Here is a 27,401-nt window from a genome sequence, read left to right on the forward strand (position 1 = left end):
GCTTTGATTAACTCACTCCGTCCAGAACCTTCTGCCTTTTCAATGCCATGGACCTGTGACTTACTTCTTCAAGGACCTACCAGCCTTTCAAATCGAAGCCTCTGCCCCAAGCTTGACAGTCATTCTGAGGAACTGGCCTGGCGTGACTGACTAGATCACAGCCCTTGCCTGCCTTTATGAGGGGCCAGCCTGCTGCATATCGTCTTTTCCCATGAGCAGATGGCGTCCTGCCCTGGAAGGTCTTGGATGTGTGGCAAATGTTTATTTGAGTAATCACAAAAGCTCATTACAATTCCTTTTAACTTCTGTCGAAAGGGAAAGTTTGTCTGTCTGCAGGAGTCCAGCAACCGTCATACTAAGAAAAATGGCTGCACGCTCAGTTTTTGCCAAAGCCTTTTCAGGAATTTCCTATCCAGCCTCGAAGCTCATCGTGAGCTGCTGCAGACAACTTGTCAGACCCCTAGTTTGGCTGGCTCACCTCCTGGAATGGAAACTGAAGCCCAGCAGACACATGCCATGGATAGCTTTCATTCAGTCTCAATGCACAACTGTTCCCATTTAGGAATAGGAGGGGTGGGCCTACCAAGGGAAGCCAAAACTACAAGTCCAGCAATGCTGCGTGGGTTGAGGTAAAGCCAGACTTGGTAAACCTCACAGATCATACTTACCGAATGCAAAATGCAGTTTGAAATTAAAAAATATTTTCAGAACTGTGGTGCTTAGGCAAATGAAGCTTATCTAAAATGCTTCCTTTGATGAATGTATATGGCACATTTTACTATTAAATTATACCATTTACATTAGCATAAAATACCTGTGGTGTATGTTGGGTTACAACACCTCTCCAATACCCGCTCTTTATTGCAGTGATATTAAAAACACAAAGCAGGGGAAAGCGTGCTCAAATTTGTTTTTATGATAATGAACTCTGGAAAGGGCAAATAGCAGGCAAGGGTTTGCATACTTTAAGGATTCCATCCGTGTGTAACATAACTGGCAGACAGACAGAAGGAGGGAGACAGTAAGGCCTCAAATAGGGGAGAGGAGTTGGCCTAATTGCTAGGGCGCTCGACCTCGGACCTGGGGATCTGGGTTCGAGTCTCGGTAACGACGCCAAAACCTCCTGTGATTCTGGGCAAATCACTTAATCTCCCCGTGCCTGAAATGAATGTGTGTCTGTCCTCATGTAACGTAACTGGTGCTATGTAAAGCGCTCTGATACCTGATTCGGTTCGGGTCTAGTTCACGCTATATAAAACTCTGCAAAAAAAAAATATCTTTGCTGTGAAAAAAAACAGATCACCAACATCCATGCACTTTCAATGGTTGTGAGGAAAACTGTTAAATAACCTTCCAGTTTCACAATCAACCAGCATGAATAAAGAAACAGGGAAATAATTATAGGCTGCAGCCTCCCGAAAAACTTCTTTCATGCGCTTGTTAACTTTTCGTTGAGGTTTTAGATTCAATGTACAGTGATGTATGCCCCTTCTTCCTTCACCTCACTTAATGTGAAGAGCCCTTCTCAGTCTCCCATATCTCACAGATATTGGTTGTGCCTTTCCGACAATTTTTAGGGGAAGCAACGCGTTTCAATTTTGTGAAGGTGTGCACAATGAAAGGCCGCCTTTCTTTATAATTGTTTCCTCATTTTCAAACTTTGTAACACAATCCACAGAAATACACTACACACTTTACCACATAATTTCAATCAGCATAATTACACTAAACGGCACACGCTTCCACACTACACAATTCTACTGTACACATTTCCATTCCAGACCACATAATCCAACAACAAACCACATAATTCAACAACACAATTACACAACATATCTCATACATCCACACCACAGAATTTCACATCATGCCACAAAATGCATCAGCATACCACATAATTAAACTCCACAACATACCACTCGACAACACAACATACCACTCCACTTAATTCCACTCCATAACACACAATTCCACTCCAATTAATGCCAGTACTCAATACCATATAATTACTATCCACATAATTCCACTGCACACAATGCCACATAATTCCACTACACCAATCCAATCCACACCACAAAATTCCACAACTAACGGTTACAATCCAACCAACATATTTCTACTCCACACCACATACATCCACTCCAATCCAAACCTAAACATACGTGTGACATACATTATCATTTACAGCACCAATAACTAACTCACAAATGCGAGACCTATTGCATTGCAAACGCTTGTTTAATTTTATGACGGCAGTTGTTTTAAATACATCCCTGGCCAGTTTGGGGGCTCATGTTATAGAGATTTCCAAACAACAGAGTAAGCACGACCAATCCTGCGAGTCCCCTTTGGTGTTGTGAAGTAGATGCAGGTGATGAATTTCACACGCTTTGCCTGGGAAAGGCTATGAGCAGATAACGTTCACACAGAGAACGTGCCGGGGACTGGGCCGGGAGACATTTTCTCTTGGAACCAGTCCCCTTGCTGGTAACTCAGTGACTTTTGAACGCAAAGTCTGACCTCTTGACCATTTTTTATTTGCGATACCCCAAGAAGTTTCCTGTATGAAATGTATGTTCAATGTCACAGGTTTAAGGAAATTGTGAATTTATTTTTTTCATTCAGCGATTTCGCGCACCACCCGTATAGATGGTCAGCCTTTTATAGAAGAAAAAAATGGACGAATGTCAGCGATTCCATTGGTAGCAGATTGAGGGATTCTATTACAGGACCGGAGGCTTCGGATTATGCTTCTCTTTCTTATATTTGCTACTCACAGCAGCCAATGAAAAACGTTTTGTATGCAAATAAAACTACATTTCCCATGATGCTTGTACATACATCACATCCTGTATAGCCCCATAAGAGCTGCTGTACCCTGTGTCTCCTCCTCTTTCTTTGCTGCTCACGCAGGAAGTTAAGTGCTCAAGATCTATAATATGATGATGATGTATTTGTCTTCTATTGCACGTTGATTGTTAATTATTGAGATTGTCATTGTTGTGCTTATGGTTGCACGTAGATCGTGCTACGTTTTTAATTTGCTGTTTGGCACTTGTATGCGCATATCGCACTGTGGGTTGTGACTTCCCCCACCCCCCTGCCCCCCCTCCATTCTTATTTACGGCTGCGCGTTCATCGCGCTGTTTACCGAGTAATCTTCTTTTTCAGGTTCGCGCTCCCGCTGGGAGCAGTGAATAAATTAACACGACTGATCCTCTCTTACACCAAAGGTCATGGTAATGATTAATCGCTCAAAAGGCCCCTGATAGGAGCAGTTTAGCAAAGCAGTGCGCTCCCCGCCGACCTGACCAGGCTTACTTTCACTTCTTGCCGGTCTCAAAGTACCGCGCTGTCCTCGGCAGCTTATATGTACAGGTTTATAGGCCACAGGCTCCCCTCATGTTTATGTGCTTAATAACGTCATTGAGTCAATGTGGCCTAGGGGCAAGGTCTTGGACTCCTATCCTGAAGGCTCAGGGTTCGAACCCTGGTTACCCTGGTTGTGTTTTTGGAAGTTACAAATTTGTAGTTTGATTCCACTTTATTTTTAATTTGAATTCATAAAATTTAGGCTTCGGAATCTTTATTTATTTATTTATTCTCAATATTAATGCTGCACTGGCTTGTGTGTGCGTGATAACGCTATTTGATTATGCAGGTTTATAGGCCACAGGCTCCCCTCATGTTTATAAGCGTTAATACCGTCATTGAGTCAATGTGGCCTAGGGGCAAGGTCTTGGACTCCTATCCTGAAGGCTCAGGGTTCGAAACCCTGGTTACCCTGATTGTGTTTTTAGGACTTAGAAATTTGATGTTTAATTCCACTTTATATTTAAATTTGAATTCATAAAATTTAGGCTTCGGAATTTTAATTTATTTATTTATTCTCAATATTAATGCTGCACTGGCTTGTGTGTGCGTGATAACGCTATTTGATTATGCCACTCTGGCCCAGAATAAGGTCGCTCCCACGGGGGCGGAGATGTCGTGCTGTTGCTGGCAGCATTAAAAGAGAGTCACTGTGAGACAGTGGTTAAGGTGTACATTATTACTCAAAAATGTAGGTGTTGAAATCATGGATTTCGGTGATTGAGGTTTTCTGAATTAACATTACTCCGGTTACTTCCATAGGGTTTTGCTGATCACTGCGCGGTCTCGCGCTTCCCCGCCAAAGGCTTTCCCTAGTAGCCGAGTGCGGTTATGGAGTCATAACGCTCCGGTGTGCGTATCCCAAATTGGGCTACATTTGGGCGATTTGGCCTACGCACGTCGCACGCGTCCCCAGTTTGTTTTGTTTCGAGGTCTCAGTGCCTCCTGCTTTACCTGAGCAGATTTCCTGGTAGCCGCCAGGTTTTAACAATAGGCTGGCCCTCGGAGTGCGCACACGCTCCTTGTATTTTACAATGACTCCGACGCCCTTTGGGCTGGTATTGTGACTACAGCTTTGCTGAGGAGCCGCTACATTACTCATTTCTCTGTTATTAGTGTGCACAGGGTTGGCTCCCCCTCTACTCCTCCATTGAGCTGTGCTTTGCACTACTATATATATTGAATACGGATATCCCTTGAGGGTGATGATGGGATATATATGTATATATATATATATATATATTTATTGGAGGATGACAACTAACCGATAGGAGCGCAAGAGCCTCCTGACCTAATTATGTTGACACCCAAGTTCTTCCCGTTCTTGTGTGGTCAACAGGGCCTCGAGTATGACGTTACCTAACTCAGGGTGACAGGGCTTGATTGACGCCCATTTTCATTCTGCTACCACAAATCCTTGAGCATGATTTTGTTTTTGTCTACGTACTTATTATCTTTATTATTTTATTTATTATTTTTATTTCGTATTTCCTTTTCGCCAACACGTAAGGCAGCCGCGCGCGTGTGACGGGATTTAGCCTAGGGCGTTGCGACCCCCCTTTTTGGGTATAGCTGAGGAATTGCCTGACGGCGTCGCCAGGTTTCTTTTTTCTAGTCGTCTCAGAAAGGGATTCCCAGATTTGACAGGCTGCAAATCAATGTCGTAGTCAGCCACGATCGGCGATAGGCGTCGGTATGACGCCATTTGCGCCAGATCGTCCGAGAGGCGCAAAGCCTTTCATAAGATTGGACACCAGGACGCCAGATTCAGGTAGGCCCTTTGCGACAGGCCCCTATGGGACGGATTTATTATCGTTGAGTGTATACAGGGTAGACGTTTTTTGCTTGTGGTCACATTCATACTAGTTGGTCGGTTCTTTTTCCATCGTTTTTCCGCAGCTTCTGGTGCTCTCCTCCTTCCCTACAATGGCAGTTGTTCCGGTGGCGGTTCTAATGGTTGATGCGAGGTATAGGTTATCCCAAGCTCTCAGCTCTCTAGTACTCTCTGAGTACCGAGTTATTTTATCTTTCAAGTTAATTGGATACATATATGTATGGATAGGTCTATCTTAACAGGCCTTGGCCTCACATTCCAGACATCGGATTGATGTGCTGGAATAGCCCGGTTATAACCTTCATACATTTGTGGCTCTTAGTTTAGGTTTCCAGGTTTATCTCAATCCTACGCGACTCAGTGGTTGTACGACCCAATCTACAATGCGAGGATGACTTTCCGATGGTATCAGTGCAAGAGTTTCCCTTCATGTGAGTGCCACGGTAGCGGTGTGTTGGGCACCGTCATTCAAACATTTTTTTTCCGATCCTTCAGTTATTCGGGCTCTTTATCGTGCACGCCTCTGGAGGCTTACTGTTCAGCATGCACAATATCTCGACTGCGAGAACGATCAGCGGATATGGGCATATGTGTAATCTTCTTAGTGGACTAGTTCCAGGACTCAGGCCATTCTGCCGACACTTTCATATTTAGGTTGGTGCGGTATACTTCCTTAGCCTACATGACAGTGAAGGATTGTTCCATCCGGTTTCCTTGTATTTCCGACGACTGGGTCGCAACTTTCGTGCAGGGCGGACTCCATATTGAAATTCCAATGCCCCTTGGGTCGGCGGAGGCCGGCTCGGTTTACCGCCTTACCTTACAATTTTCCCTTTTTCTCATGTAGTAGCACTCATGTAGATCAAGGCAGATGCCTTTATGGTTCACCAGGGAGCTACGGCCCGCAGATTCATCGTTGCCGTTTAGTAAGCACGGATCTGGGTTTGACACATGGCAATGTGGTAAGTACAGTTTTCCCTAGGTGTATGTATTCCGACTTTGCTTTATTTACGATCAAGTTTCTGGTATCTACAATACTTTCCTGGTTTTCGAACGCGTTCATTTCGTATTTCTGGGTCCTTCCATTCCCGACATACGTTTCGGCGATAGAGGGTCGCTTTGTTGATATGTACGCCATTTGGCGGATTTGTGAGGACTGATTTCTCTTCTTGTGAATTATTTACCAAATAATGTACGGGGACTTCAGTAACGTTCATCTTATAGCGTCCATTTTGGCCGTTTTTCTGCGGCTCATTCTCGGTTCAGGGCAGGTTGCTGAACTTGCGTCGGGTTTTTCTTTCGAATTCTTTTTGGTGGCGTAAATATTCCAAACCGGACTAATTCTCGTGATTTCCTTTTTATTACCAGACATATAATAGTATGTCAACTGGACATTAAATATTGTCAGGCTGTGTTACGAAGCATTCCACCTTCGGGTGTTCCTATGGCGAGGCAAGCCCGCGTTTTACAGGTATAGTATATACTGTAGGAAGTTGCTCTGTCAGCGAGGTCTGAACTGCATGTGGTCAGGGCCTTGTCACACGAATTCGAGATAAGGCACTTTATGGGTGTTTCTTCACATGCCTCATGGCTTACAACGATGATTCTCGGATTTACTATCTGAGGTTTTCGCGTATATGTTCATATGCTTGTTGATGATTATTGACATTTTATATGTGAGTACGAGGCTATTACAGCCGATGGTTGAGGGCCTTTGGCCGGAATGGGTGTTAGAACCAATTGTGAGACGCAGTTTGCTCAAGTACAATACTTATCATTCTTGTTTTGATAATTCCCATTGTTGTGCAAGTTTTAATTCTTCTGATGGAGTTTCTCAGACTCTTTTAAACAGTGTATTATGTACCGGTGGGAGATTTAAGACTGTAGTTGTGTTAATAAGCGTTAAACTAGCATAATCCGAAGCCTCCGGTCCTGTAATAGAATCAAAAATTAGCTAGCATTCGCGCCAAGAATTTTCAATTCTATTAAGGACACGGAGGCGAGGATTATCCCACCCGGTTTATTACAGTATTGGTAATAATTACCCACCCGCATGTACTTGATATTCTGTATCAGCAGAAGTTACGGGTTTTTCCTGTCTCATTCCTTTCAGCTTCGAGTAAAGAAGAAGGAGCAGGTGTTCTTCTGGCTTAGAAGACGTAATCTTTCCAGTTTGACGATGGTTCTCCATGTTGAAGGATGTTTATTGAGACTCATATTCCGTGGAATGGACTGGATTTATTAATGTGTGGACTGTATATGTTCGAGCAAAGAAAGAGGAGGAGACACAGGGTACAGCAGCTCTTATGGGGCTATACAGGATGTGATGTATGTACAAGCATCATGGGAAATGTAGTTTTATTTGCATACAAAACGTTTTTCATTGGCTGCTGTGAGTAGCAAATATAAGAAAGAGAAGCATAATCCTCGCCTCCGTGTCCTTAATAGAATTGAAAATTCTTGGCGCGAATGCTAGCTAATTTTTGACTCTCAATGAAACGAGGCGACACTTCTGAAAGGAATATGATATGAAACGCACAGCACATATCGCGTTGTTCTGCGCGAGTGCCTGTGCACAGAGTGAGACAGCCATACCTTGAAAGCTCTCGTCCGTGCGCAGCATGGAGGGGTTGAGGTAGTACTGGATGAAAACATACGAAGCAACGATGGCAACCAGCAGCGAGCTGATGGCAGCAGAGATGATACTGTTCAGAAAAAACCTGGCAATAAACAGAAAAGAGGGAAAGTTTAGTTTCAGACTATATTAAAAGAGCAAAATGATTTTGTATGGCTGCATAAAAAGGAAGCTGCTACTGAGACACAAAAATTAAACAGGTTATTCTTCAAAACAATACACAAATCCTGGCTCTGCGTGCGCAGTATCGGATGTAGCTATGTTCTTTCTCCTCCGTATTTCTCAATACACAATGCTTCCGAACAGGGCGCTCGTCGGGAGGCCACTGCAGCCTGCACCACGCACTGCCCCTCACAGGTTCCCTTTGAAAAAGCATCATGTTCAAGGTGCAATGCCTAGCACATAAAGCACTACACAACTCCGCCCTAAAACTTTAAGATCTAGAATTCAATGGTACATGCCTAGATTCCTCCTTTGCTCAACAGTCAGCAAGACTGTTGTAGTTCTCAGATTAGCACTGGCTAGATTGTAAATAATCTTTATAGCATAATTAATTAAAATCTTTGCAAAATCGTACATTAAAAATTAGGTCACATATACCAATACATTTGTTAAAAGAGCTTCAATATACGTTAGAGTAAAAACAGTTAGTTATGAGTCACAAGTTTTATCAAATTGACTGGGGTAAAAACAGATAAAACAACTCCTGCTTTAACTATTATAATTATTGTCTATGTCCGCAGTGCAGTGCCCTGCATTGTGCTCCATTGGTACCTGATTATGATTTCCAGTTAGTACTGCGGTTTAAGGGTTGCAGCTTCTGTCATTTAAAACCAGATCTCTGTGCATGATCGGTTATATTACATTTAAATTTGACATTGCGTTTGCAATATTAACAAATTTCACCAATCTGCATGCTGATTGGATGTCACTTCCATCGAAGCTTGCTTTTAGTGCTTGCCTGCGGGTTCGGATTCCTCTCATGTTCCAGGCTGGTTTTAGTAGCAGTTTGCGCTCTTTGTCTAAGCCTCTGCAGCTGCATAACAAATGGAGGATATTGCTTTTAAATTCGCCGTAGATTTTGCCGTTTGTGGTTGTGTCTGACCTTTTCCAAGGGGGAAGGTGTTAGTTGACCGGTGAAACACCCATCCTCTTTTTCAGATAGGATTCCTTCGCAATCTTTGAGAATCCTGTTCCCAGGTAGGTTTGCGGTGCGGCCCTTGTGTAGCTCTGAATGACAAACCACCCGTGTGCTCATTTGGATATGGTAGATTTGTCTTCTTCCAAAGACAATAACTTTACTGTTTTGTTTACTAATTGTTTAAAGGTTTTCTGTGGGCCATTGATCTCCCAGAGCTCCTGTAGGGCTAAATAGTTTATTGCCGAGTGTAGGTAGACCGCAGCTGGATTGCCTTTATTTTTGTTCATCTCTTTCCATAAGTATGAGTTCATAGAACCGTTCTCTGCTCCCTTTATTTTGTACCAGCACTTTGCATAAGCCTCCTTCCTTGCTACTTGCTGTTTTTGGAGGCCACATTCTAGTCTTAGCTGGGCTGGAGACATTTATTGGGGGAGGTTAAAAATTAGTTGAATTGATTTTGACACTACTTTATCCAGAACGGTTTTGTCTCTTCCTCTCATGCATTCACTTCCGTAGGTGATGGTAGGAAGCAATTTTGCTCGAAAGACTTCTAAAAGGGGCAATAGATCAGGGCCTGTTATTTTGTACTTAATTCTTTTTAGTTCTACTGCCAGTGCAGTCCCTCTTGTTCTAATAGTTGATTTGTGTTCTCCAAAGGAACCCTTTCTGTCAAAAGTTAAACCCAGATACTTGTACTCATCGACCATCTCCAACAATTTGCCCTGAAGTTCCCAGCGACGATGCCCTTGTTTCCTTCGATTTATGATCATCACTTTTGACTTCTCCAAGTTTATCATTAGCCCATTTCTGTCTGAAAAGTTGCTTGTAGTTTTTATAAGGTGCTGAAGACCGACTGGAGTTCGACTGATCAATATTAAATCGTCTGCATACAGCAAGTTTGATATTGTTAAGCCTCCTAGATTTGGGGCATGGTGGATGCAATTGTCGAGCTCTGCTGACAGATCAGATAGGAAGAGCTTGAACAGAGTCGGGGCAAGAACACATCCCTGCTTCAGCCCTTTGGTGGTTGGTATTTTCCTCGACAGGATGTTACCGGTTCCTAGTTTTATTTAGATCCATGTGTCGGAGTGAAGTGCATTTAGTTGATTCAAAAGTTGCGGGCGATTTTCCAGTCTGATAGCTTTGACCAAAGTTTGCCCCTTTCGATGCTGTCAAAAGCAGACATATAGTCAATAAAACAGACAAATAGTGGCCTCTTGATTTTTACTGAGGCGTCAATTAATAAAGAGAGCAAGAATGTTAGTCGTTGTCCCTGTACTTCTTTGAAAGCCTGTTTGGTTAATAAGAATTAATCCTATCGTTGATGCCCATTCTGTGAGTTCTTCCATTAATAGACCTGCAAAATATATTGCGTCTATGTCAATTAGGGCTATTAACCTGTAAATCTTTGCCAGACTTTTACTGCCGTTTTTGAAAATAGGGGAAATAATAGATCCTTTCCAGGAGATTGGGATTCTCCCCCCATCCAGGATGTTTTTAAACAGGGGACGAAGTTGTTCGGCCCAGTAGTCTGGATCTTGTTTATATAGACTTGAAGGAATTCCGTTGGGCCCCGGAGCACCCTCTTTCTTGCCCCTAGAAATTCGATTTTTGATCTGTTTGATTGTGAGCAACATGAGATTCTCTTCTCCTAAGTTCTTCTGTGATTGGAGATCGCAGTTGAAGGCCATAGTGCCTTGTGTAATTTTGTCTGTTTTTTTGTTAAACTGATGCTGCAGGTACTTTACCCAATCTTCTTCTGTTATCTGTGAGTTTATTTCATAAGCCCTTGCGTTGTCTAAGTTGTTCACTGAGCGCCAGAATCTCGCGCTGTTGTTAGATTTGATGTTGTATAGCAGTTTGGCCCATGTCTTCTCTGTAGATTCATGCCTTATTTGACAAGCAATTTTGTTCTTTCTACACTTTAGTTTCCTTAGTTCTACCTGTAAGCTAATATCTGTGTGTCTCTGATGCAATTTGCGAATTACTCTGTTGATTTCCCTCTTTATTTGCCTCAGGTCATAGGCTCGGTTTGTTAGAGGGTTCTTTCTTTGTTCACTCGTCTCCACTGAGTAGACTTTGATGGTTCTTAGTCCAGCTTATGGTTACTCCTGTGTTTAATTTAGCGTTAGCTAAACTGAGGCTTTCTAAGAAGTTCTCCCAGGCCTTGATGTTATCTCCTTCATTCATTTTATTTTCTTCCCAGCAATTTTTTGCCATCTCCTCGAATTTTTCCTGATCCTTTATTTTATATTTTATTCTCTTTTGGTTTGAGGTTACTGTTAAATCCTGATTTTCAGTTGAGACGGTTTGCGCTGTACCCTGAACCTCAAGTTTGAGTTCTTGTGGCAAATGATCGCTACAGTCCATTATTCCAATCTTAAACCCGCATACTAGGTTCAGAATTGAAAGAGATATGAAGGTATAGTTTATTGCTGAGCTTGCCTCCGTGTTGTGGTAAGTTGCTGCTTGTGGGCAATCACCCGGATGTCTGTCGTTTAAAGCTATCAGCCCCAGATTAGTTAGTTCCATCAGTAGGGATTTAGATACCTTAATTTGTTTACCCCACTTACTTTCGTCCAGCGGTGAGAACCCCCATTCTAGTAGTTGTTCTTCTGCTGATTTATCATTACCGCTTTTCCTGGAGAGGGACATGTTGAAGTCTCCTGAGATGATATAATGTGGTGTTATTGCTACTGTCATCATCCTCATCAATTCTGACACTAGGGATTTTGCACCTATTTTTTTCTCTCTGGTGTGAATTAAGGTATTAACCAATACCACTTGTTGTTTAATTTTCTTGGGTCCTGCTATCTCCATCTGAATTGCGTTGATCCCATTATTTGATGTGTATTTCATTGTGAGTTCTTTAGCTGAGCTTACTGTTTTTATTGAGGCATACGTGGTTAAACCACCTTTCCATACTTCAAGCTTCTAATAGCTGGTAGGTGATATGATTTGTAGCCTTGAAGGTGGAGAGGTTCTGCCACCCAAGTTTCTTGAAGTAGGATTAGGTCGGTACATTAGTAGTTCTGTAAGCGTAATTTTTTACTCCGGGCCATTTATATTCCAGGAGCAGATTTTTAGTTGCGGAGTGTCTTCTCCTTGCTTGATAGTCTGTCATTGGTCAGGGCGCCTGTTATTGATGGTTTTTGCTAGCCAGGACCAGTCTTCTGATGTTATATTCTCATTATTTCTTCGATTGCGTAGGCTGGTGCTGTCCCTAGCTTCTACTGTGGTACTCCGTGCCCCTTTCAGCACTGATTTCGTAGATCCACCGGTTCTTATTCTTTTGAAGTGGTCCCAGTTGTGTTCTTTCTCATTTTGAAGTAGTGGTTCTGGGTAGCCAAAATTGTACTGTGGTTTTATGCGGATCCCGCATGCTTATAGTTGGCACTTTTCTTTTAAAATCTTCTCCACTGTCTCCCCTGTTGTCCAAGTGGTTTTTGATATTTCTTGCTCTGATAAGTGATTGAGTAGCACACATTCAACAGAGTCCAGATCTTGAGTGACGACGCCAGCTAGGTTGTTAGTTAATAGAGGTTAGCAGTCTGAGAATGTTGCCTCTACTTAGGATGTCTCCCCGGCCTTTGGATTTAAACACTGGGATAAATAAAATAGTTTTTGATTCTTCCCGCCCTGTGATTTCTTGGGGTGTTTCTGTTCTTCACTGTTTCCCACTCCTGTGGGTATCTAAGTGGCGGGGGGTCAACGCAGGCCTCATTTCTGTATTCCGTATAAAAACGGGATTAGCCTCGTCTACCAGCCATTTTGCAGCTATTTCCACTATAGGATCCTGCGTTGTCATCTTTGTTTTTGCATTATTTGTCTTTTTCGTGCCCGGTCTAACTTGGGCAGTTGGGGTTATTATTGTTTGCACTGGCTATATGGGGTTGTAGATCCCCCTCTTATTTTACCGCCAAAACCAAGAACTGATTGCCCCTTTATAGCAAATCAATGAAGGATCACAAGTTATTTTGGAGAAGCCTAAAACCTGCCTTTTTACTCTCTAGAACCCATCTAGGTTGTAGTCACGATTCTCTCTCTGATCTGTTTTTCAGGCTGATTGTACCAAACATGTGTTTTAAAGTATTTAATTGCAAAACTATTACAGAGAATGACTCAAAGTGATGTCATAGATCTGGTACCTTGGAATAGAGAATGCACGAAAGCCTTCTTGTAGCTATGACACCCTTTGTGTACAGCACCCGATCTAGGAATGCCTGATTACATTAGAGTTTTATTCATCCGGTCATTAAAAAAGGGGATGCTCACTTTGTTTTGCACAACAGCATCTGCTCCCTGTCTGCAATACAGCGCAGAGGCAAAGGGATTCTCTCATTTGCATGGAGCACACCCTCATGCAAATGAGGGAACGCCCCATGAAGATAGCGCTGGCACTTTATGTGCGTCAGCGCTATCGATATTACAGAAGGGACTGCACAAGCTGTCTGTGGCCCCTTCTGTAATACCAAAGTGCACCGGGGCGCACAAAGCAGGGTGCAACTGCAAGTTGCACCCTCGGAGCACTTATGTAATACGGCCCCTGATGTTCAAGATGGACCGCTAGATTGGGCTGCCTTGGATTTATTTGTGGATGGTTCATGTTTGAGAGCCATTCAATGAATTTACTAGCAGCATATGAAATGTGCACAATGACATGCATTATGGAGGAATCATACTTGTGCCATGTAACTTTGGCACAAGTGACTGGATAGATTGCCATTACTAGAACTTGCTGAATAGTCAATACATTGAGTGTTATAATCTACAGTGATAGTCATCATTGTATTGGAGTGGTGCATGATTCTGGAGAGTTGTGGTTACAACGAGGTTTAATGACTTCTTCTAACTAAGGCACCAATGTAAAATGTGCTATGCATTTTCTTAATTTAAACACATTTTATTAAGTTTCCTATAAGATTGCAATAGACAATAAATATTATAACACCACATAACTTGGTAAACATATAACAAGATGCAATGCTTAACGCATAATCCCCAACCACCCATCCACCTATAGCCGTCAACACCCAACTAGCAAACTTCATAGAAGCCAACAACATCCTGGACATCCCCCAATCCGGATTCCGCAGCAACCAAAACACCGAGACCACCCTATTTGCTGCCACCGATGACATCCGCTCCCCTCTTTGACCAAGGCGAAACGGCAGCCCTCATCCTCCTGGACCTCTTGGCTGCCTTCGATACCGTCTCCCACCGCACCCTAGCCAATAGAATCCACATCGCCGGCATCTGTGGCGAGTCCCTCGACTGGATTTGCACATTCCTTACAGGCATAACTCAACAAGTCAGACTCCCGCCCTACATCTTGGAACCAACAGAGACCAACTGTGGAGTGCCCCCAGGGCTCCGCCCTCAGCCCCACCCTCTTCAACATCTACATGGCCCCTCACACAACTATCGTCAGGAACCACGGGCTCGACATAGTCTCTTACACCGACGACACCCAGCTCATTCGCACCCTCACCAACGAACCCAACATCACCAAACAACTTCCAAGGAGGGATGAAAGCCGTCGTCACCTGGATGAAGAACAGCTGCCAAAAAATCAACTCAGAGAAAACAGAAGTCCTCATCGTTGGTACCATCCCCACCGCATGGGATGATCCTGGTGGCCCTCTGCCCTCGGAAATCCCCCCACCCAGCAACCTCTGCATGCTTCAAAAAACATTCAGATGGATCCCGCCTGAATCCAGAAAAACGGTCATGCATGCTCTCATCAGTAGGAGACTGGACTACGGCTACAATCTCTACACCAAAATCAACAAGAAACTCCTCTGAAGACTCCAGACCTTCCACAACGCCGCAGCCAGACTGATCCTCAACATCCCCCACAGCAGCCACATATTCCAACACCTCCATGATCTCCACTGGCTCCCAGTAGAAAGAATAATAACCTTTAAACTCCTCACACACGCATACAAGGCCTTTCACAACACCGGACCAACATACCTGAACAACCACCTCTCCTTCCATGCACCCAAAAGAAACCTCCGATCAGCCAACCTCTCTCTGGCCAACGTTCCACACACCTACAAGACCAGAACTTGAGGAAAATCCCTCTCCTACCTCGCAGCCTAAGCCTGGAACAACCTCCCTCTCCACCTCTGACAAACCCCCACACTGCCCCAGTTCAGGAAGGACCTCAAGACCTGACTCTTTGGATGATCCCAGTACTCAATGAAGCCCCCCCATGCCTTGAGACCCTCGCGGGTGAGTAGTTGCGCTTTACCAACATTTGACTCCAGTATGTGTGTATTACCACACATTCCCACACTATGTGTAGGAAGGTACCTTTAGACTCTGCAGAACAAAGACAAGAGAAAGAGGCAACCATTCCCATTACTCAGAGTTTGTGACGTTTGAAATACATGCAGCGGACGTATTTCAGCTGTATGAGCCGCAGTCGAGACGCAATGGATGAGCATCTTCGGGACGCACAAACCTCTGCCCAGTCTTCATCCACCAAGGCCCCGATGTTCCGCTCCCAGGCTGTACGCAGAGTAGCAAATGAATCAGTCATGTGGTGAATTAGGGACCAACAGACCTGAGTGATTTTATGTGTGTCCAATTACCCTAGATGTAGTTTGGCCTTGAGGGGGTTAGAGTCAGGGAGGGCCCTGGAGCGTCCACTTCTACGACACAAAAGCATGGTGGACCTGGGCATCATACAACCATTCATTGACGATTATTAGGTGGAATGCCTACTAATAGGACTCATTGTTGGCCATGGCGATCCCCCATCATAAGTGGATTTCAAGCATTTAGTGAGGACTATTCCGGGGGTGACTTAATTCCATAGAAAACTTCGCAACATGGACTGTTCCATCTGGAAAAAGGTGGTTTTGGAAGTGATAAAGGAACCGGGGGAGGGAGACCATCTTGAATATAGCTGAGAGGCACATGAGGGGCAAAGAAAGGCCCAACCAGGTTTTGATGTATGTCGCCAGTGCCCCTAGAAGCAGACATATTATTTATCTACCATGCTTGGGAAGGGTCAGGTGTGACAAACTCCCAAATATTAGAAGTTCTGTGTGGTTATCTGGTAGCCGGAGGCCTATCCCAAGTTCTGAGGGGGGTTGGGGGAACCAGGAAGATGGTAGACTTGGTCCTATTTATGGAGGGACCCAAAGTCTCACCAAAGATTCAGAGAATTCGTAGCAAGTGGGGGCCAGTGGTCTCCAGCTGAGTCAAGGAAATCAAGGCGTAATCACTGTAGAGTGCAACCCTATCCACAAGACCACACCCCCACTCCAACCCCCGGGCCTGTACATCGATACGAAGCTACTAGGCCGGGGTTCTATGGCGAGCGCCCCAAAAAATACTGCAGGGACAATGGACACCCTTGACACATGCTCTGTCCAATGGGGAAGGGGCTTTTCAAAAAATATTAGCTTGATCCATATTTCAGAAATATTTCACAGGATTTATGTCACAGGTGCAAAGTATGTAAACAAAACAATGCATGAAGGAAATCTTCCAAACCATGAGCCATGTACGAAAGACACCAAGTCTGATTCACAAGATTATAGTCTTTTTTTTTGTAGAAATGCCACCATTTAATGGCCTCAAATAGATTCTAGTAATTGTCTGTTTTCTCAGTGGACTGAGGCATGCCCAACAAAGAGGTGTGATGCACAGAAATTTATTGAGGAAAATGATTCATAAGTCTGGAATCCCAACTTTGATTGAGACAGATAACAGAACACATTTTAAGAACGATATTACGAAGATTGTGTGTGTGCATTGACCAGACGTTTAATTGTAGTTATCATTCCGAAGCGCTGAGCTTGGTTGAAAGGTATATTGGGGTATTGGAAGGCAGGCTGGCAAAAGTGTGTTGTTCCATTTCTTTGAAATGGGCAGATGCTTGGGTTACTAATCATTAGATGTTGTTGCAGGATAACTTAAAATGAAGAAAAAGATAGACTTTTCTTGGCAATGTAACAACAGCTATTTACAGCCAGTCCCAATTTGCTGCTTCACTTGCAGCAATTTTTACACACAGTTAAACAATGCTAGTTACAACATTTCAAACAATGAACTACTAGGCAGTTACACATTGGGTACACATTAGTTATGGAAAAACATCAGATCACCTGTGATCCTAGACTTTAATCTAATTCTCTACACATCCTTTATTGCAGTTCTAACAATGCTTAACAAACTTAGTATTCTTCTACTTTTGAATGCATGTGTATTTAGGTTGAGTGCATATTTATTTGTGTGTGTACTCTATCATTGTGCTCCTAAGACCTCTTATCAGAATCCGTGTGTTGCTGGATAACTCAATCTCCTGCTCGACAGCGTTTCGACCTGTAAGGTAATTCAGTTCATCTTCAGGAAGAGATTACAAATGTATTATCTGTGCTGCGTGGAAGTCAGGAAACGGAGTCCAGAGGGTAAAGGCTGCTCGAGGTGATGAAGATCCAAGAGATGGAACCCAGAGCGTCATATTTGTAAGAGTAATCCGGACCGGCAAGTTAATTGAAGAAATGGGCACGACTTGGTCCTTGCGAAGCCCACTAAGAAATGGGAAGAAAATTCCCCGAGCTGGTTCCGGTGTGGGGTTGAAGTGTGTGTGGGTAATTAGGAGCGCCAAGGGCGCAGAGGTACAAGCGCAAGAGGTCTGCCAAAGAACTGTCCGATCCTCAGCTGGAGATGGCAATGCCAGCGTCAGTAAGGCATTCCTTTCAACTGCTTCTCTCCTTTAAACTTTGAGTTAAAAAACTTATCAGAAACAAAATTGATTCCATTGTATATACTGTTAAACTTTGTTTTTCTCCTGCACTGTTTTTTCCCTGTTTGGTATATTTTTTCATTTTTCACTTGCGCCGTTCACCTTGTTTTTCATGAGCACAACTGTGCTCAATTATGCACAGGTTGCATCTACATTTAAATGCAATAGACTGCATCTTTTCCTTTTTTTAATCGCAGTTTGTATAAAAATACAGACCACTCTGCATTTACTGCCGTAGCTATTAATCTCTCCTTGTCTCCTTCCTTTGCAACTCTTCTGCTTGTCAAGACAAACTGGATAGCACAATACACAACTAGTAGGACCACAACAGCTGGCAACAAGGCTCCCAACAGTTCGGACATCCAGGATGGCAGAAGAGAAAACCATCTGGTAAAACAATTATCCGGGGCACCTTCTTCATCTACCATTTTCTTCTGTAGATTGTACTAAGTTTGTATAGCCTCTGACACACTCCAATGGTTCACATTGTTTGCTGGGATAAAAGTACAGCAAGCAGTTCCTATCTTGGCACATACCCCTTCTTGCATGGCCGTCATAAGGTCCAGTACATTACGATGCTGCATTAACATCATTCTCATAGCACGCAGCTCTTCCTTTATGGCATTAAATCCATCTTTTGTAGTGTTGATGCACTGGAGGAGCTCTCATCGAGTTATATGCAATAGTCAAGCTGTTGCCTTAGCCCGAACAAATAGCAGAATGCTCCCAAAGAACAGTTGTGCATCATTAAACCACAGATACTCTTGAGGAATATCGTTCCATAATATGGTGCTATAAAACTATGCAGTTCTCTTCCTTTGATGATGCAACAAAGTCGTGGGAGGGCTCAAGGGCTGTTTTGTAAAGTCAATATGTAAATTCAAGGATTTAAAAAGTCTGGGGCGTGCAAAGTGACCAATGTGCAGAGGCCACCCCAGTTTGGTTGTAACTGGGCGTGCAGTAGTTCTCCACACTGCCAATAGTAGTCCTTGAGGCTGGAGGTGCCACCCCTGCATGTTGGCTATTGTGGGACTACATTTGACATTGTGCCCTACATTCTCCTCTGAAACAAAGAAACCAACGTTAGTATCATGACTGTCTGAGAACTTACTGCACTATCTATCCAAGTGTAACGCGCAGCATTGTCATTCCATATGCACGCACACTTGTTTACTGCATCCTGACCAACATCAGTACCATTCCATAAAGACATGACTCTACAGGAAAATTTGATATCAGAATTCCAGTGATCATTGGCAAAAACTAATCCAGTGACTAAATCCTGACCTACAAACACAATCTGGGAGTAATGTATTCACTAAATAGCTATTACACTCAGTGGGCATGCGAATTGGAATTGTATCCATTGTTTGTCAAGGAGTTACTGTAAAGGTCTCATGTGCAGACGGCAATTTGGTAGCAATGGGATACAGGAAGACATCATCCCCAACAAGGACTTGTATACTCTCACTGAAGTGTACGTTTTTGACTGTAGGGTTGATGCCAGATTTAAAACATTTTGAATCCGCTCCTCTGATGGATAGGCTTTTGCTTCCCTCGTGCGAAGTATCGCCCCTAGGAATTGAAGGGATTGCGAAGGAACCAGGGATGACTTTTCCAGGTTGACTCGTTTGCCCAGGCAACAAAAGAGATCCATGCAGCATTTTAGGGAGATCTGGACTCCCTTGTAAGACGATCCTTTTATAAGCCAATCGTCTAGATATGGGAAAATGTGGTGCCCTTTAAGTCTCAGGTGAGCTGCCACCAGTGCCATGCATTTTGTAAAGACCCTCTGAGCCGATTTTAGTCCAAAAGGCAACACTTTGAATTGGCAGTGGCGGCCTTCCACTATGAAATGCAGATACTTTCTGTGATTTACATGAATCGGAATGTGGAAATAAGCAGCTAAGAGATCCAGGGATGCCATAAAATCTCTTTTGCGTAGGAGCAAGAGAATCTCCAGAAGGGAAAGCATGCAAAAAGGAATTTTCTTGATGAATTGGTTCAGATCTCTCAGGTCCATTAATTGCTTCCATTTTGATGTTTGCTTTTTCTTTATCAGAAAGAAATATGAGTAAAATCCTTTCCCTCGCTGAGGAAACGGAACTTCCTCTATTGCCCCTTTGCCTATCAGAGATAATACTTCTGCTTTGAAAGATTATAGATGTTGCTGCTGTCTGTAGACAAGAGGTTGATTTGGGGGCCTCTGTACAAATCCCAGGGTATTGCCTCGATGAATTACATCCAGTACCCATCTGTCTGTTATCGACAGCCATTGTTGCGAAAAAAGAGAGAGGTAATGGTCGTTGCCGAAGTCTGACCAAGTGGAGGGTGCCTTGATGAAGTAACTGCCGTCTATTAGTTTGCTGTGTTTTTCCCCTCACAGCATTCTTTCGACTCGATTGCTGGTGGTAAGAGGGGTTTGAGGAACGATATTGCTGGTTACTGGAATACTGTCGATATCCTTGCTGACTGTAAGGCTGGTACCTGTTGGACTGGTACGAAGATCTTTGGTTGAATTGGCCTCTAGTCCCTCTCTTCCGAAAGGACTGGAATCTGCTCTGTCTGTTATATCGACTGATGAGAGCCGAAGCATTTGCAGCTTTGATGGAAGACGCTGCCATTACTGCAAAACGCTTCCCCGCTCCATCCATTCGTCTTCCTTCTTTGTCATGGGGAGCTACAGATGTCGAGACAGGATTCTTAGATTGTCTCTGTGCTGCATGCATCACCACCGATTCTATACGTGGATGTCCAATGAAACACGCAGGTGAAGATTCTGCCGTCCAATATTTCTTCTCTATCCTAGGTACCGAGGCCGCAACAGATGCTGGTGTTTTCAAGCTCTTCAAACCTTCATCCCAGATATGTTGAATGATTGGGATTGATCTTACAGACTTCCTCGAATCCTTCGTGATATCATATAGGAAACACTCGGTTTCCTGTACTGGGAGCTGGAGCTCAAATATTTTAGCCGCTTTCTCCATAATATCATGGAATCCTCCAATGTCCTGTGGAGGAGAGTTTACTGGTGAAGGTGATGGTAATGGAGTTGTAGGCAAAATAAATTCATCCCATTCAACACCCACCAGAGTATCTTGAAGAAGTTCTCCTTCTTCTGGCTGGTCTTCTCCATCACTCTCCGCGAAATCATCCCGTATTGTGACAACTGGAGGAGATCGCAGTTCTTTAGGTGTAGGCTGAACTACTGGCACTTGGGTAGGAGTGGTTGAAGTATTTGCAGCAGGAGCATTAGCTTCGAGAAAACTACGATAGTCGTTGATCCTGTGATATAAGTCAGTCACCAGAGAGTCAGGCATTGAGATTGATTCTTCGCTCTCCTCAATATGTGGTTCTTCTTCCTCCTCATAGTCATATGATTCTTGAAATGACTCATATCTTTTAGATTCTGTTTCTGGACGATCTTTAAAGGAATAAACCTCTTGAACCTCCTGGCACTCTTTCTCCTCAGTCTCCTGACTTTTAATCTGCAGTTGAGCGGGACTGTAAGCCACACCTGTAGATCCTTCATCATCCGACTCCTGTAGATCTAGTAAATTTGATGGAGGAAGCAGAGAAATGTTTGTCCACGCCGTATACTCAGTGGATTTCTTAACCGTCGACGGTTGAAAAGATCTTAAAGAGAGAAGAGTCTTCGACTTCGGTGACTTAAAAGCCGTCGTCGACGGAGTCCCCGTCGACGAAGCTCCCGTCGTCGAGATTCGAATGGTCGCCGACGAAGTCGTCGACGGAACTGCCGTCGACGGAGTAGTCATTAATGAGGTCGTAGTCGCTGGGATCGTCGACGAGGATACTGCTCTTCCAGTCGACGTCGTCGATTTCGTAGACGGTGTAGTCTTGGTCACTGCCGTCGACGCTGCTGTCGTCATCATGATTGTCGTCGGCGGCGGTGTTGTCGTCAGCGGTGTCGTCGACGTCTTCACAGAAACCAGCGCTAGAGACACCACAGTTTTCGTTGACGAAGCTGAAGACACTACCCTCGACACTGATGGTTTCTTCAGAGGAGTCTGAGGGAGAGAAGATGAAGATGTTTCTTTTGCCTTAGTTTTCAGGTTTTTAGGATCCACTAATTCCTCTGAAGCAGAAGACTTCCTCTTTTTAGAAGACTGGCTAGTGGATTCCTCCTCTGAGTCCGAATCTGAAGTGGCCTTCTTCTTCTCAATCAATCAATCAATCAGGCAAATTTGTAGAGCGCGCTACTCACCCGCTAGGGTCTCAAGGCGCTGGGAGGGGGCGGGAGGGGGGAGTCGCTACTGCTCGAACAGCCAGGTCTTGAGTTGTTTCCTGAAGGAGAGATGGTCCTGGGTCAGACGTAGGTGGGTGGGGAGGGAGTTCCATGTCTTAGCAGCCAGGTAGGAGAAGGATCTTCCTCCGGCGGTGGATTTGCGAATTCGTGGGACGGAGGCGAGGGCGAGGCCGGCGGATCGGAGCTGGCGGGTGGGTGTGTAGAATGTGAGGCGGCTGTTGAGGTATTTCGGGCCCATGTCGTGGAGAGCCTTGTGTGCGTGGGTGAGGAGTCTGAATGTGATCCTCTTGTTGACGGGGAGCCAGTACAGGTCTTTCAGATGGGTAGAGATGTGGCTGTGACGAGGGATGTCCAGGATGAGTCGTGCAGAGGCGTTCTGTATGCGCTGGAGTCTTTTCTGGAGTTTGGCTGTGGCTCCAGCGTAGAGGGTGTTCCCGTAGTCCAGGCGGCTGGTGACGAGGGCCTGGGTGACCGTCTTCCTGGTTTCGGTGGGGATTCACCGGAAAATCTTTCGGAGCATGCGCAGGGTGTTGAAGCAGGATGACGAGACGGCGTTGACTTGCTTGGTCATCGTGAGGGAGGAGTCCAGGATGAAGCCCAGGTTGCGTGCATGATCTGTTGGCTTGGGTGCGGTGCCCAGGGCAGGGGGCCACCAGGAGTCCTCCCAGGCAGAAGGGGATGGTCCTAGGATGAGGACTTCCGTCTTGTCTGAGTTCAGTTTCAGACGGCTGAGCTTCATCCATTCCGCGATGTCTTTCATTCCTTCCTGGAGGCTGGATCTGGCGGTGGCGGGGTCGTTGGTGAGGGAGAGGATCAGCTGGGTGTCGTCGGCATAAGAGATGATGTTTAGGATGTGTTGGCGTGCGAGAGGGCTCATGTAGATGTTGAAGAGGGTGGGGCTGAGTGAGGATCCTTGCGGAACGCCGCAGATGACTTCAGTGGCCGCGGATCGGAACGGGGGAGGCGGACTCTCTGGGTTCTTCCGCCGAGGAACGAGATGATCCACTCCAGGGCCGCTCCTTGGATACCGGTGTTGCTGAGGCGCTGTATCAGGGTGCGGTGGCATACGGTGTCGAAGACTGCTGAGAGATCTTGGAGGATGAGGGCAGCAGTTTCCCCGTTGTCGAGCAGGGACCTGATGTCATCAGTAGCTGCGATGAGAGCGGTCTTGGTGCTGTGGTTTGCTCGGAAACCGGACTGTGAGGGGTTGAGAGATCCGTTTGTCTCGAGGAAGGTGGAGAGTTGTTTGTTGACGGTCTTCTCGATGATTTTGGCCGGAAAAGGGAGGAGCGAGATGGAGCGGAAGTTTTTGAGGTCCGTGGGGTCCGCAGTGGGTTTCTTCAGGAGGGCGCTCAGCTCGGCATGTTTCCAACTCTCCGGTAAGGTGGCGGATGCGAAGGAGCTGTTGATGATGTTCCGGAGTTGGGGTGCGATGATGGAGTCGGCTTTGTTGAAGATGTGGTGTGGGCAGGGGTCGGTTGGGGAGCCGGAGTGGATGGTGTTCATCAAGCGGGTGGGGTCTTCGGTGCTGACAGGAGTCCAGGTGCAGAGGGTGGTGGTGGGGGGCGTTGGTTCGGTGGTTGGGTGCATGGTCTGTGCACCGAAGCTGTTGTGCATGTCGGCGATCTTGCGGTGGAAGAACGAGGCGAGTGAGTCGCAGAGGTCTTGCTAGGGTGTGATGTCGTTGTTGCAGGCGCTGGGGTTGGAGAGCTCTTTAATGATGCTGAAGAGTTCCTTGCTGTTGTGGGTGTTGTTGTCCAGACGTTCTTTGAATGTTGTCCTTTTGGTGGTGCGGATCAGCTGGTGGTGTTTGCGGGTGGCGATCTTGAGGGCTGTCATGTTTTCTGTTGTCTGGTCGTGGAGTTAGGCTTTCTCGAGGGTGCGGCAGGTTTTCTTGGAGTTTTTGAGGTCGTTGGTGAACCACGAGGCTTTCTTGCTGCCGGGTCTGCTGGGAGGGTTCCTCAGTGGTGCAAGGTCATCGGCGCAGTTGGTGAGCCACTGTGTGAGGTTGCGGGCTGCTTCGTTGGGGTCCGTCGTGTTGGTGGGAGGGTTCCGGCTGAGGGAGGTGGTGAGCTGGTCGGCGGTGATCTTGCTCCAACTTCTGCGGGGAACCTGTTGCGGGTGGTGGTGGGTCGTGGTTCTCCTGAAGTTGAAGTGGGCGCAGCTGGGATCTGTCCAGTGTAGTCCGGTGGAGTGGCTGAAGGAGATGTGCTTGCTGGAGGAGAAGATGGGGTCAAGCGTGTGGCCGGCGTAGTGGGTGGGGGTGTTCACCAGTTGCTTGAGTCCGAGGTTGGCAAGGTTGTCCAGCAGGGCGGCGGTGTTGCGGTCCTTGTTGTTCTCCGGGTGGAAGTTGAGGTCCCCTAGGAGGATGTAGTCTGAGGAGGTGAAGGCGTGCGGGCTGGCAAAGTCTGCAATGGCTTCGCTGAATTGTGTGCGTGGTCCTGGGGTCTGTAGATGAGAGTGCCTCTGAGGGTGGTCTTGGGGTCGGTGTGTATCTGGAAGTGAAGGTGCTCGGCGGCAGTGAGGGTGTCGTCGGAGTGGGTCGTGATGCGGATGGTGTTTCTGTGGATGATGGCAATGCCTCCTCCGGTTTGGTTGGCGCGGTCCCTCTGGGTGATCTTGTAGCCATCCGGGATGGCTATGGCGATGTCGGGGGCTGAGGAGGCGTTCATCCAGGTTTCTGTGAGGAAGGCGACGTCTGGTGATGTTGTGTCGAGGAGGTTCCAGAGTTTGACGGCATGTCTGTGGACGGAGCGGGTGTTGAGCAGGATGCACTTGAGGTGGTTGTTGCTGGTGCTTGGCTTGGCGGATGCGGTGCAGGTTCGGAGGCAGGTGAATTTACAGTCTTGGCAGGTGAAGGGTCCGTGGGTGCGTTTCGGGGTGGCTCGGTAGCAGGTGGGGTTCCGACCGGCGTTGAGACGTGGAGGGTGGCGGAATTGTAAGTCCCTCGTGTGGGCTGGCATCGAGGGCCAGGGGTCCTGGTGCTGGGCGCGGTCCGGGCGCAGACGGGCTTGCCTTCAGCGCACAATCGGCGCACCCGCTGTGCGTGAACGCTGCGCATGAACGCTGCACGTACTCGTGGACTCCGCCATTTATGGCGAAGTGGGAGGCGGGCTGGGCCGCAGGGGAGCAGGGGAGCAGCGGCGGGGAGCAGGGGGAGACAAGGGTGGGAAAAAAACATGCGCGGGGACGAAGCGGCGAGGGGGCAAGCCTGAGGGCAGAGGCCCAAGCAGCACCTGCAGCCCACAGGGGGGAAGGCAGCAAAAGGCAGCAGCGGAGACCAGGGCACACGGGGGCCGTGCGGTGAGTGGAGTGACCGGGTTAGGGGTCACCCTGAAGTCTTCTGAAGCCACAACAGAAGACGTGCCTCTCTATCCCTCAAAGTTTTTGCTGAAAAGGTCTTGCAGTGTTTGCAGTCCTTAGCCACATGTTTGGGATGAAGGCAATATAAGCAGTCTTTGTGGGGATCCTCAGAATAAAGTCTGGCTTTTCCACAAGATCTGCAGGGCCTGAAAAGCCTCTTTTTAGAGCTTTTAGCCATATTAAGATACTAGATGAAGCATAGTACCTTAAATCTAGAAGGAAACTTGTCAGTTGAAAAGGTCAAAAGTTCACTCAGGAACAGAACTGAGCAGGCTCAGGGAGACTCCTCACACGAAGGCGCTTGGAAGGCTCTGCTGGGGAGTGTGATGTCAGGGCCTTCTGCTGATTGGCTGAGTTTTGGACCAAACAATAATGAGGTCTGGTTAACAAATTAGGTGATTCTCTATGGGATTTTCTATGCAGTTTTTCTCTATGGTACTGCTATGGTCATTCTGTTACCGTGAGACTCCCACCATGACGACGGGGAAGATACAAGCATGTGAATCTATGAAAGATTCAATACTGGAGAACGATGGATTAAACCCAGATCTGTGACTGGGGTTGAATGTTTTGCCAATGTGCAACATTCCGTCCATCACCTTGTGTGTTTTGCTATTTGCCCTATGTGGGAAGGGTATGTCCAGATGTGGGTCCCATGCTCACTACGCCACTGGAGTCAAGCTATCCTGGCTGATGACGGCTGATAGCCAGAAACCGGTCCTAGGATGCCTGATTCCGGTCCAGGGAAGGCATGGCTTGGCAGTTCGGGCTGGACTGTTTCCATGAGCAGAATAAATACAAGCGAAGGATAAATTATAGACAGGAATCTGTTCTATAATAAAGGAGGTGTCCAGCTGGACACTAATTTAATTGATTGAAAAAATGACAAAAAATATAAAAGACAGACAATTATAAAGTGGGATACAATCCTGTATCCTGTACATAAGACATTTAGGGAAAAGGACAAAAATAATAACATAAAAAAGAAATCAACAGGCAATTATGTATAGAGCCACTAGTTGGAAGATAACAATTTAGTCTACCTAAGCTCATGTAGATAACACAATTTTATATCACATTGGAAAGCTGATGTGTCGCTACATTAATGTAGTGACACATTTCTTTTTTATGGTATTATTTGTGTCCTTTTCCCTAAATGTCGTATGTACAGGATACAGGATTGTATCCCACTTTATAATTGTCTGCCTTTTATATTTTTTGTCATTTTTTCAATCAATTAAATTAGTGTCCGGCTGGACACCTCCTTTATTATAGAACAGATTCCTGTCTATAATGTATCCTTCGCTTGTATTTATTCTGCTTAATCAAGGGCCTTTGTTACTTGATAAAATTGCTACCCTCGGTCCTTGACTATTTATAGGGTTCCCTTGTTCCGTTGAAACGGACTGTTTCCATGAGGCACAGGGTCAAGACTGATTTGCATATGGCCATGTCTGAACTAGGGTGGCATGAGGAACAAAATAACGATGGATTAAACCCAGATCTGTGACTGGGAGTGAATGTTTTGCCAATGTGCAACATTCGGTCCATCACCTAGTGTGTTTTGATAAATTTTTCAGCAACACTTTGGTAATGCAATGCAGGAGACCAACTCCATTTCTAGGAACATTAAACATTCGGGGCTCGCCACTAGCCCAGCAGAGACCTGCAGCACACACCTTGTGAACAGATACCAAGTCCACTCATTGCTGCCTGGGACCATACCGCTGATGTCAATAAGACCTCTCAAGTTTCCTAGGCCCATACCCAAAAATGTCGGTCCATTATGGGACCAATAGTCTTGTATAGCCCAGAATAAAATCAAGACTACAAGCCCCAGAATGCAAAGTAAAAACAGACTGCATCGGGGAAACCTGTGAGGTATAATGCATGGACTGCCTAGGACCATCAACACAGGCCATATTTAGGGTTATAGGTTCACAAGCTGCTTAGAGTACACACGCGGCAGTATATCGTTTTACCAAGTGCAGCCAAAGTCTATGTAATTCAGTTTCTTCAGTAAAA

The 27,401-nt window shown here is 45.6% G+C and overlaps 1 protein-coding gene across 2 annotated transcripts in view; it reads right to left on the reverse strand.

Annotated features, from left to right (window-relative positions):
- The window catches only part of ZDHHC1 (zDHHC palmitoyltransferase 1), a 658,528-nt gene that overhangs the window by 376,215 nt on the left and 254,912 nt on the right, over positions 1–27,401 (reverse strand). For both annotated transcript variants that reach the window (XM_078670152.1, XM_078670151.1), the window contains exon 5: positions 7,802–7,926. In XM_078670152.1, coding sequence (XP_078526278.1) covers positions 7,802–7,926 — 125 coding nt within the window. The remainder of the gene's footprint in view (positions 1–7,801; positions 7,927–27,401) is intronic.

This window comes from Lissotriton helveticus, chromosome 12, assembly GCF_964261635.1.
Source record: "Lissotriton helveticus chromosome 12, aLisHel1.1, whole genome shotgun sequence".
NCBI lineage: Eukaryota > Metazoa > Chordata > Amphibia > Caudata > Salamandridae > Lissotriton > Lissotriton helveticus.